Source organism: Eucyclogobius newberryi, unplaced genomic scaffold (assembly GCF_026437365.1).
Source record: "Eucyclogobius newberryi isolate DKJ021-1_F unplaced genomic scaffold, fEucNew1.0.hap1 SCAF_15, whole genome shotgun sequence".
Lineage (NCBI taxonomy): Eukaryota > Metazoa > Chordata > Actinopteri > Gobiiformes > Gobiidae > Eucyclogobius > Eucyclogobius newberryi.
In genome coordinates this window covers 22,063,757-22,076,098 of record NW_027315779.1, presented here as the reverse complement: position 1 = coordinate 22,076,098, position 12,342 = coordinate 22,063,757, and the positions used below count along the sequence as shown (strand labels likewise).

Genomic DNA, 12,342 nt, shown 5'->3' with positions numbered 1-12,342 from the left:
TGTCACCTGTCAAAATGAATGGACGGGGAGAGTCCGAGCTGTAGTCTCCATGCTCTTTACACCACAGCAGTAAATCTGACATGTTTGTGAAGCCATAAATCAAAGCTCCTCTGAACACAGTGCTGCGGCTTCAATGTTACAAACTCTTTAAGTGGTTCAAACAAACAGAGAATGGGCTGGCTGATATAAAGGTGTGCAAGTGGAGATGTCTAAATGATACTTTATTAGTGTCCATGGACATTGGTGAATGAATAAAAGAGTGTTTGTGAGATTGTTATGCAGCACGGCTGCAAATGGGAACAAGCCCATGGCTACAACCCGGCGTGTTTACAGCATATATATCATGTATGTTCATTGACACTGCTCAAATATAACATAAAATAGGGAAAAAGAGAAGATAGGAAGAAAATGTCCCCCTAATCTTACACGCTGACTGGACCACGACCCTGTGTTGCACATGCATGAAATATAAGATAAGATAAGATAATCCTTTATTGTCCACACATGGGGAAATTTCATTGATACAACGCAAAGCTGATATTTCACAGCCTGTGAGATGTCTTCATATTCAGAAGAGGCCAACATTGCAAAAAATTGCACAAAATGCAAAAAAAAAGAAATAATCAGGAAAAATACATATATTTGTAATAATGTAATGAGTGAGAACTGGGACAGGGCAGTATAATGAGTAAAACTCACAGTAGCTGACCCCACGAAGAAAGCTGTAAAAAGACTAGACCTCAAATCAATAGTTGTACTCTGAGAGCTGCAGCGCTGGGCTGTAATTGTTTAAAAGGTTGGCGTCTCAAAGCCGCAACACGTACAATAAAAAGTTGAGAGCAGGAAGAAAGCAATGTGTGAACGACCCCTGGTTCAGTATCTGAGAGCCTGGCCTTTACTTACTTCTTACTTGACCTGCTGCTCTTGGCAAGGAGCTTAGCTAAAGGTCAGTGCAATTACCTTTCACTATCCTCTATCTAACCTATCATACAATATCTGACACACACATCTATTACGTGAAGATGAGCTCCTCTCACCTGCAAACTAGACATTTGTTCCCTAGAAACATGAGACATTTCCCGATAGTTACTTTCATCCCTTGTATCAAACTACCCACTATTACACTGTTAACAATGACGCCTTCAAAAAGCCCGAGTCTTAGTGCTACATTGTATGAAATTAAAATATATTAGTGATGTTAAAATGTTGTCAGTGAAAGATAAATGGTCAAAGCCAGCAGCAATTGTAGGTCCTAATTGTAAAATATTTGCCCTTGTTTTTCTGTGTCTTTGATGTCTAGAGTTTGTACGGCTTCTGTCCTCAGGTGCTGCCCAGGCCTGATTTATGGGGAGAGGTTCCAGCGGAGCTCCTCTAAATTACATGGCCCTTAAGCCTAAGCGCAGAGAGATACACAGGGGGAGAATGGACACTCTGAAGACAGCTAATTGTAAGGACAAATCTAAAGCACCACAGATAAGAAGGATCTCCTCTTCCCACACCTGAGAAGGAAAACACAAATAACTGCTGCTCCCATATGTTCTCAGAATGTATATGATGTTGGTTACAATTAAATCAATTGTTTCCTTTTCAAAATCAGGCTTGACATTTATAATTTACATATTTAACCAGTTTTAGTTATATAAAGGGTTCATGGTATAATAAATGTTAACAATAAGGCTTTTTTTCCATGAAGATATTTCTTAATCCAATGTTACTGTTTTTAATACACAAATAGTTTGTTCAAGAAAGTTAGAAGTTGACTCAGTCAACATTAAGTTGAATTGATTGTGTTAGATCATGTAGAAGATTGAAGGGAGAGTCAAAGGAGGAGGTGACAGTGCCATTTGGCCTGAGGGCCCCCATAAACCAGGAGATGGAGAGAGTGCACAGTTCCTCACAGGTACCTGCATCATGTGACCACAGCAGTTTTAAAAGGCAGGCAAACCTGACAGCGGAGTTACAAGTAATCACAAGGCAGTAGGAGTCAGAGCAGGAGAATACCTGGGCTGTCGGCACAGCACTAAACACCGACAGCCCTGCACAAGACCAAGTCAGCAAAGAAACCTGACAACTTTACAACACGCTTTGTTATTTCAAAAACTTTTTTTTTCCTGGTGTTTTACCACTGCTAGCACCATGAGCTGCAGCAGTGTTGCCGGTTCAGAGTTCTCTGAGGAAGAGTTGGATCTCTGCACATTGGACCAAGGTGAAGAAGAGGCAAGTCCTAAAGGATCCTTCCAGGACAGCGAGAGCTCAACCAGCAGCCCAAGTGAAACAGAAGACGGCCAGACCAAGAAGCGCAACCGCCCAGTGCGCTCCAAAGCTCGGAGAATGGCTGCTAACGTCCGTGAGCGCAAACGCATCATGGACTACAACCAAGCCTTTAATGCCTTAAGGGTCGCACTTAATCATGACCTCAGTGGAAAACGCCTGTCCAAGATAGCAACTCTGCAGAGAGCCATCAACCGCATCTCTGCCTTATCTGTTTTTCTGAATTCCAATCCCCCCGGCAAACCCTGCAGCCACCGGGAGTGTAACCGAGGCTCAGCCGGGGTCTCTCGCACAGAGCCAAGCCGGGCCCCTGTACCCGGTGTGGAGCAACAGAACTACGTCCCTTGGCACGTGCCCATGCCTCATCAGAGACCACAACAAGTGTCTCAGCTGCACAGGTTATCCAATGAGCCCCACGTCTACATGGACAACTCCGGGTCCTCATGCCCTCCATCCCCACATTACCCCTGCTACCCTCCAGAGGCACAACTGTTCTCCACACATGGACAATGTGGAAGCCCCCACGAGCACCCGCCCAGCCCCATGAGGTACTCACAAGCTGGGGAAGGCCTGAATTACCAGTCTGCAGTATGGGCCTCATGCACACAGGGATACATTGAACAGTTTGTAGAACCATCCCCAGCGCCGGGGCTTCACTGGCCGGTGGGTTACCTGCAGGAGCCAGAGCAAAGTCTGTCATTGTGCTCAGAGATACTTTAACACACTGTGAGCCCTCTGGACTGCACAAACACTCATCAGTGTCCTAAAGGAGGATACACTGAGGAGGACATGGCTGGACTGTCAATTACTGAACTCACAGAGATGGTTACAGATACATGTTTGAATGTGCAATGGCATCTAGACCACAGAATGTGCAGGAACAGTGCAGAAATGCATGTTGTTCTCTCTGATGATGCTCTCTTTTCTCTCTTGAATAGTTGTATTTTGTGGTTATGGCAAACGCAACATTAATGTTGTTGAAATGCTAAACAATGACCACTATAAGTATGCATTGTACATATGGTCCTGCACTTGACAAAACCCAACTGTATTACACTGGTCAAAATGCACAAACTAAGATGTGACTTATGGTAAATGTATTTATTAGTTTGTTATTCTCTGCTGTTTATCATATTGTCAAATGTGTATGACATTTTAAATAAATTAAAACATGTACATGTTTTTGCTATCTTATTTTTTCCAAAACAACAATAGTGTGTACTACAGTGTGCATGCATGTCCGTGTGAGGGGCGGGGGATTTTGATTATAGCCCTAGGCCGGCAGCTTCTACGCTTCTGCCGCTGAGATGACAGAGGTCCTTCACTGTGTTGAGAAATGTCCTTACAAGTCTATTCATGTCATTTTTGTGAGAAGGGAAGTGAAGGGCACAATTTACACTCAGCTATTTAAAAAATAAAATAAAAAAGCCTATTAGGGGAAGGACAACAAATCAATGATCACTGCAGGAGTAGCATGAACTGCACCTTGTAAACACATAAGCCTTTCATGACTCTCATGTCTCTATAAGCAAGACAAACACAGCCACAACAGTTTAGATCCATATCATCAATAACAATAACCAATAACACGATACATAAGCGAGTAAAACCACAACATGTTCGCCAACAAAGCTTTCCCTCTCCTGCAGGGCCAAAGGTAATGGAAAACAGCCTTAATATCAGAGCCTGGGACAGAAGCCACCGACAGATTTATGTGGGCTCAGGAAGGAAGAGTGTGCCCCGTCATCAGCGTGGTGAAATCCCCTGTCGGTGCACACGGGCCCGCAGGTGCACTCCAGTGAGAGCCACTTTTTGAACGTCCTGGAGGTCCTGCTGAAGCTGCTGAAAAGAGTTGGTCCGGGGAGAGGGGCCAATTAATGGGCAGGAAGGAAAGGGACAAAGAGATGATTGGAGAGGTGGAGAGGAAGAATGGGATGAATTGGGAGGAAAGCTTGTCACGAGGCTTCTTCACAGACATGATTCACTGGAAAAGCTTGAGTCACTAGTGAGAGATGAGAGTGACTGGCAGTGTTCTGTGACGGCATGTCTCTCTCTCCTCCCTCTTTGGCTCGAGAACACATTTCTCCTCATATTGTGCCGGTTTATGGACTTGTTTGGGTCTTCAAGGACATACAGGAGTATAAGTGGACTGATGTTGCTGTGCAATTACTGAATGTTCAGACTTAGAATAATCCAGCTTTTACATGCAAATAGTGCTTTAAAATGCTTTTCTGATAAGTAGGACACCAAACGTTATCAGTTGGACTTTGTTAATCTGATAAAATAAGCAGTTCTATGAAGACTACAATCCAAAATGGCCCCTAGGAAATCCTGGATATAGATCCTGGAGGTGCCATCAAACATGTTTTTTGTAAAAATTGTATTACAAGAAAGTACTCCTTTAATCCTGTGATGTTTGTAATTATATTCAATATAACATACACAATACAATATGTTGTTGTGTTAATTCAATAGCATTTGAAATTGTGGAGAGACACTCTCACTGGCAGCAGTTCAGGCAAACCCTGCTTCGATGTTGTTTATGTAAATTAAGTCTTGATCTACAATAGTTCAATCTTTTGATTCAGTCTTTGTTGTTGTCACTGTCTCAACTTTTACTGTGTTATTTATGGTGTATTTAAGTGCAGTTTAACGGTCACTTACATAAGAGAGAAATCAGCCAGACCAACTGTTGTTATTCCCCAAGAATTCTCTACTCAAGCCTTTTTTACAACGCGTGTGACTCACCTGAGTATTTACTTCACTCCTCTGACATGTGAGCGTGCCAGTGATACATCGCTTCTTCAGACTGTCCCGCCTCCCTGACATCTCCCGCTGGCAAGCTAATGGAATGAAAACAAGAAAACATGAGTGCAATAGTGTCAGGACATAGGGGTGTGTTTACCTGATATATGAGAATGAGTCAGCCCGTTCAGTGAAGATGCATGATTTTCATTTCCCACTCAATGTAACACATTATAGAGGTGCACAGACATGCACAAGCTCCTGTGGCATCATGGGTAAAGGTGTTGCAAACATGATCAAACAGACAGACAAGCAAGAACAAACACATTATAAAACACAATGAGATGTCCAGAGTACAAACATTCCAGATTGCACAATGTACTTTAACTGTGATGTACATTCAACATTTTTAAATACATTTGTGTCAGATGAGGACTAAAGGGAGCAGACTAAATAGTTTTAGAGAAGCCTTTATACAAAATGTAACATAAACTAAACAAATCAAACATAAGGCTCTGAATTCTGTTTATGTTGGGTCACAAAACACTGTAATGCTGAATAGGCTTTGTTTTTGTTTGTTTGTAAAATTGTGAGAACTCTTGCCACTAGATGGAGACATGACAATGCAAAAAAGATTCAGTTCTGAGCTGAGCAGTATAAAGTGGAGAACTCTTTTTCAAAACAAGAAAGATTGATCGAATCTATTGCCCATGATAATAACTGTGTCTGCAGAACAATCTATTTAGGGACGGGCACAAAAGGAGAGTGACAAGCCTCTCTTACTCATACAATAGTTATTGAACCTGATTCTTTTTCCATCTGTGGTATCAAGAATAGTCATTTTGAAATATTGAATGCAATGCACCAAAAATGACATCTCTTTGTGTTTGTGAAAATCAGTTAGTCAGTTAGATGTACAGTGCAGTGCAATAAATGTTCAAATTATGAATGCTTAATTATTACTTTAAATGGGGCCAAACATTTTTGAAATGTGTCCAATTGGGATTTTTTAGTTGTAAGAATTTCAATTACAGACTGAAATATGAACAAGGATGTTTGTTGTTTGCAGAGGACATAATATGTTAGCTAAATAATTGCAAATATACTTTGTGATTTGCTAATTGTGCTTGAGTAATCTTACAAATCTCATGTTACTACCAGTAATTTACAATATGCATGTTGATAATGACATGGAGACCATCACTCTTCCTTCACAGCAGACGGTCCCAGGACAGCCAGTTTGCATATTCCACCCGTGTCTGGTGGTTTCCACCAGGTCCTCAACTTTCACCCATCAACATAGAAACATGTATAATTGGCTAATCCTGCAGCTAAAGTCGACCTGACCTGCTGACTGGTTCTGAAGCAGCTCTGAAGGGTCAAGTGATGAGGGTAAAAAGTATACACTCGTCAAAATAATATTGCTCAAGTAGAAGAGAAAAATAGTGGTCTAAGAAATGACTCGAGTAAGAGTAAACCAATAGAAAAACAGATTTGAGGCACAACAAATGGTATGTAAAAACTATACTAACCTTTTAAAAAGCCAACACGCTTTGACACAGTGACACATCTTCATCAGGACACTTAAGTGTAAAACAGTATTTGGGGAAACTAATATTCCAGGAAGAATAATTAGAATCAACATTCCATTTTTAATTTGAAGTAAATGCAATTGGACAGACCAGCCTTTACAAATTGCACAGATTGAGGAATATTTCCAAATGAAAAAGGTAAAAACATTTTTTTAAAGCCTTGGGCATGCGCAAGACCCCGGACATGTTGGAGGGAGGGAAATGAGTGTGGAAGAGGAAGTCTGGGCCCCCTGCTCCCACAAACCGGCCCCAGATAGAGCGGAAGATAATGGATGTAAAAAATATATACGATATATGATATCTAGGTGCAAGAAACTGAAATGCTCAAAATCATGTAATACAGGCACAAAATAACTTTAGTCATTAACAGAAGCGTAACCACTTTTACTCAAGTACTAATTTTACTGTTATTTCAATAAAAAACACTAAGAAGTAAAGGCCAGAAAACTACCCCGAGAAGTACAAATGCACTGTTTTATTTGAAATATTATATTGTTGATTTTAATGTATGTTTTATCTTATTACAGACAAATACATTTCTATTCTTTGTGACACAAGTAAATGTAACTGATAAAATGTGCATAAGACATTTTCCCCTAAAAAGGACTGTGAAGTTAACCTTAATCTTAACAGAATGTTCTATTTGCTCTTTGTGCTTTATGAAAGTGACAAAACACATTTTCTGCCATTGTTAAATCCAGAGCTGGGCTTGATCTGCCCTGCTGGAGTGTGACAGCAACTGAACATCTCTGACCATGCATTTGTCAGATCTGTTATATTTGGTTTCGCTCGGTTTGGTCTGACAGTGTTTGGTTTGGTGAAGTGCTGTGAAGCGCTGACTACATTAAACTCATTTATAATTAAACAGATTATTGCAACTATAGCTTTTAGTTGGCTTAATCAACACCATCTTATGCAAATATTTGTTGTTCACTGAAGCAAAGCTTTAGTAGAGAAGCGCTACAGAAGTTCTCTTGGAGCTTTCAGAAGGGATTAGCCCAACTGCCACACTATGGATTTTTTCATCTGAACCAGATACAGTGTTTCTCATGAGGCATGAACTGTTGACCATGGAAAGCTCTTGTTGGAGGCTGTAATATCTGAAATCATAAGGTTTAAAGATTTTCTTGTGCTGTTGTGGGCTTTCGCTTGGATAGAAGCCTTGTATAAATCATTCCTGTGTTGTTGAAGCTGCAAAAAACAGGTAAAAGTGAAACTTTGCTATGGCCATATCAGTGATATATGAAAAGCTCAAATTATGTTTGTGTCCTAAAATACATTGTAAACCTTTTAAATATTTGGATATGGTGTATGCTTCAGAAAAAGGATGATCAATTTAATTAGCTGATGTTTATTTCAATGATTGATGGGTCGTGATTGATGGATTGACTTGTTCCAGCCCTTCATTACAGCCCCGTATTAGAATGCATGATATTGTATGCTCTGCCTTACAAACACAATCCCCCTTGTTTGTAAGACAACCTCCTCCTTTCAATTTATTTCACTGTTTTGTTTTGTATGTCTGTTTTTGTTATTGAAGGAAGAAACAATGAATTGATAATCCCCAAAAAACACATAGTAAATACGTGCCCATGTGTTGATAAGATAAGATAAGATAAGATAATCCTGATACTGCATGTATCTAGGTATCTATGAAGTCAAAAATACAGCATCAAATGCATGGTCATGTGACGTGTGCTTCTGAATGTGATTGCATATTGCTGAAGTGTGCAGCAGAGCTCAGAGCAGACTGTGGCACAAAGGTGACTCTCTGACAAGATGACACATCTCCCAATCCGGCGTGGATAAGTTGCTCGGCTGACACTGAGGTTAGAGACACGCGGGGATAAGCTGAGAATAGAAGGTGGCAGTTCTGGCTCTGGGCTCAGAGCGGGGGATAGAACGCCAAGGTGAAGATGCCTTTTGCTTATATATGAGCGCCGGCCCCTAATGGAGTTTCTGTCTTTGATTTTGTCTCGGTGCTGTGGCCGGCTTCTTTCAGTTTTTCATTAAAATCTGGCTCCCTTCATTTGCTGGAACAAGTTGTTTATCTGTTTGGAGATGGAAAAATCTATTCAGTCTTGCTGTTTATATACAGCAGGAAATAACTAGAGGCAGGGGAATTTGATGATATTTACTATTCAGTGTGTTTTTGTGCAATGAATCAAATGAGCTATTAAAGGCCGAAACCAACAATACAACAAAACAATAACACGTACGGCTGATGTGTTGATGAAGTTGTCATTCTTTTTTATATATACATTATATATAACTATTTATTTTCGCCTTAATGCAGCTCTGAGGACAGTCTGACTCCAATTAAGCATGCATCTTAAATAGAAGGAGAAAATTTGACAAAAACATGGAGCGAAAAACATCTGGGGCACCTGTCAACATGTCTGTGTCCACACCACCGCGCCTCAGATCTCTGCGTTGAGCCCCCTCAGCTATATATGCACGCTGTGAGAAATGTGCTATTCATAACTTCAGCAGTCAAAAAGTGGCTGCAGTGTGAAACCCATTAAAAGTAATATCATTAAAGCAGAGGTTAGGCTTTCCAAGGTATTTGTCATTGAGATTTGCATAACAAATCCTGTAAGACAAGCCTTGAGTGGAGCCTTCCCATTCGGTCCAAGTGACGGAGGTGATTTAAAGTGTGCGGCATGGAGCAAAGTAAATTAACAGATCGAATACTTTCCCTGGAGAAATAAGAGAACAAAACTCCTCCTCCTCTGACCTGAAACATGAGGCTGTAGTGTTGGTGTAGGATGCTGCGGTTTGGTCCATATTGGCCCTGTGCTCTGTTCATTAGTCTTTGATTTGTCCATTTCCCTGTTGGCTGGTCCACTCTTCGCTTGGCTTCAATTAGATTTGGTGCAAAGAGGCTGCTGACTGCACTTCAAAAGCCTGTGGTGATGCAGTTTGGGCAAGGGAGTAAAGCAGAGTTGTTCTAAAATTAGCATTACATATTTATTGTGATAATGTTGAGGCGGCTTGAAGCTAAACTACATGGCTTTTTTTGACTTGGCTCGGAGGGAAACAGTTTAAAAATCTTTTAGAGTATTCAAAGAGAAATGTTTAAATGTATTATTTTGTACAGCTTATATTATCAATGACTGACATGAACTAATACCATCAAAGACACAGGAAAAGGGTGAAACAGATGAAGTAGGTATTTTAAAATGTTGTACCCCTACTCAGATACTCGGCAAATACATCTGTTTACTGAAGTGTACTGTCAATAACTACTAATATACCTTCCTTTTTTATAACATGATATATAAATATTCATCTCCAAAATCCTCTATCCGGAAGTAACATTTTGTAAGACAATTTAACATTTTAATACTGTAAATATCACATTCTTCATTCTTTTAAAATCTGAAACCATTCCACGTACCCCTGCTAAGTACTCACGTACCCCCAGGCGTCTCCGTACCCCTGGTTGAGAAACACTGGTTTTCAAGGTATGGTATAAATACTTGTTTATCTTGATTTTTGACTGCATATTTGTTTTGTAACACTGAAATGTCCCCATTGTATTACAAATTAAGCTTCTCTTATCTCATCCACATGGGGTATTTAGCTAAACATTCAAAATGTTCTTTTAAGTCTAAGTAAGTGACAATTTTGAGTAATTATTCCTGTACACCGAGTAGTTATACTTCATTCAGTAGATGACTTAATCTACCTGCTTCCTCTGAGTTGATCAGTTCAGTTCCCTCATCAGAGAGTAAAGTGTATAGTACTTGTGTGTTTGAGAATACTATGCATTCAATCATTTAAATGTACAATACGATGTCACAATTTCCCCAGTTGGCACATCCACGCAGAATCTTTTAAGTTATATAACAGTTAAGTTTCAAACTGTAATATCTCCCACTTTCATATTGTACAGCCCTATTCAAAACTTTTGATATAGCATATTTGGATTTTATCACAACTTTCATCCAGTTTTACAATTAGCTGAAAGGTTAGCTTTACTGTTGTGGGTTTTTTAATCGCAAATCCTCTGTCAGTAAAAGCATGTTGAATGGAGAGGATTTTGGGCCTTTGAGTGAATCATACAAACATTTTGGTGTAAAGTCTGTCTTGAAAGCTCTATATATTTGTTTTGAAAAAGAAAAAAATACAAGTGAATAAAAACCTGAAATAAAAATGGTTAATAATAAATACAAGGGAACAATCTTGATACATTCTCGTTGCCATATTGCCCAGCCCTCGATATGACATACAATATCCATATAAGGAGTGTTTCATTTCCCTGGATATACATTTCCCTGGATATAATTCAGGGCACAACTGAAAGGACACAGAACAAAATGGTGTTTGTGAAATAGTTGGTGTTGGCTCAGAAATGTCAGGATGGATGTCATTTCTCCGGAGACCTGCTAACACCATTACTCACAATGCCTGGCAGAACAGATAGAGGGAAAAGTCCAAGGCGCAGCAATTTTACCCGCTCAGGTTCCAGATGCCACCAATTGGAAGAAATATTTGATGCATCTGTTCCCATCTGTTCACGAGGACAAAATAAATACTGGGTTATGTATGGAGCCGGCGTACCTTCTGCTATCTCGTGTCAAAACATTGGGCTTAAATACAGCAGACATTTTCTCAATATCACCACTTATAGAACACATTTGCATGCATAACATTTACTCAAGCTTACGAGGTCTGCAGCCATATCACTCCAAGACGGTAATTTGGCTAATAGCGCGAGGCCTAAATTATTGTGAAAAGTAAATTGCTGTTTTAAAAGGTTATCTGTACCGTGACACTGGACCACCTCCCAGGAATAATAAGAGGACAACTTGTTAAGTGATTGGACAGACTCATTTCTGTGGCCAGCTCCACCTCACCACTCTTAATTATTCGATTTTCCCCTCGTCTTGGAACACACCTCTAATTGATTGATTTTATTCCAGTGAAATTGGTTGCGAAAGGCTCCAGAAAGGCGGCGGGGGCGAAGTCGGGGTGAGCCAAGAAGTAGATCGCAGAAGAAGAGCAGTTTGAAGTGCTTGGAATTCCTCTTTTCTTTGATTGTTAATAGGCTCTTCAAGCAATTACTGCCTCTTGTATTCCATAAGCTCCATTTGTTTCAACCCTTTTCATCGTGGGGCTTCGATATCCGGAGGTCAAATGAGCATTGGGCCGGAAAGTGCGCTCTGCTAGTGCCATGTAGGTTTTTATATACATTTGTACAATCCCGCTCACTCAACTGTCTGTCCTCTGGGAAACGCAGCAAAAGGCCACAGCTGTAATGAGAGTTCCAAAGAAGTTGTGTCATTAGTCATAGATAAAGATACATTATGCCAGACTTACACAGCCTCTGGGGCATTATCGTATTTTATTTTCACTTGAGTTTTTTTTTTTCTATCTCCTTTGCCGCCCGAGACTCGCAATTTAATCAATTCCCTCTTTGGAGACTGAGAAATAGAAAGAAAAGGCAATTACTGAAAGGAGAAAATATGATAAGGGCACGGGATTGAACTTCGACTGTCAAAGCAAGATGGATTAGTTCAGTACGTTAAGGTAAGTCAAACAGGCTTTGTATTTACTGTGTGGTGGAGGAGAATGGAACCCAAACATCAGAAGATCAAGGGCCTACTTTCACATGTGCACAGTTTTGTCTGCAGGGAATATACTCCAGAGTGCACCGAGATGGGAGGGGAGTCAATAATAGACAGAGTAGGCTTAGAAAAGCTCACTGTGTCAATTTAAAAAAAAGACC

The 12,342-nt window shown here is 40.3% G+C and overlaps 1 protein-coding gene across 1 annotated transcript; it reads left to right on the top strand.

Moving 5' to 3' along the window:
- The first annotated feature begins 1,978 nt into the window (after nt 1-1,978).
- On the top strand, nt 1,979-3,169 carry bhlha9 (basic helix-loop-helix family, member a9). The gene has a single exon (XM_072445582.1). It carries the CDS (start codon nt 2,137-2,139, stop codon nt 2,989-2,991), a length of 855 nt encoding a protein of 284 aa, XP_072301683.1. The 5' UTR covers nt 1,979-2,136; the 3' UTR covers nt 2,992-3,169.
- The last annotated feature ends 9,173 nt before the right edge of the window (nt 3,170-12,342 follow it).

What these genes read in the sequence shown, in the direction of transcription:
- bhlha9 (XM_072445582.1), top strand. Translation starts at nt 2,137, where the DNA reads ATGAGCTGCAGCAGTGTTGCCGGTTCAGAGTTCTCTGAGGAAGAGTTG.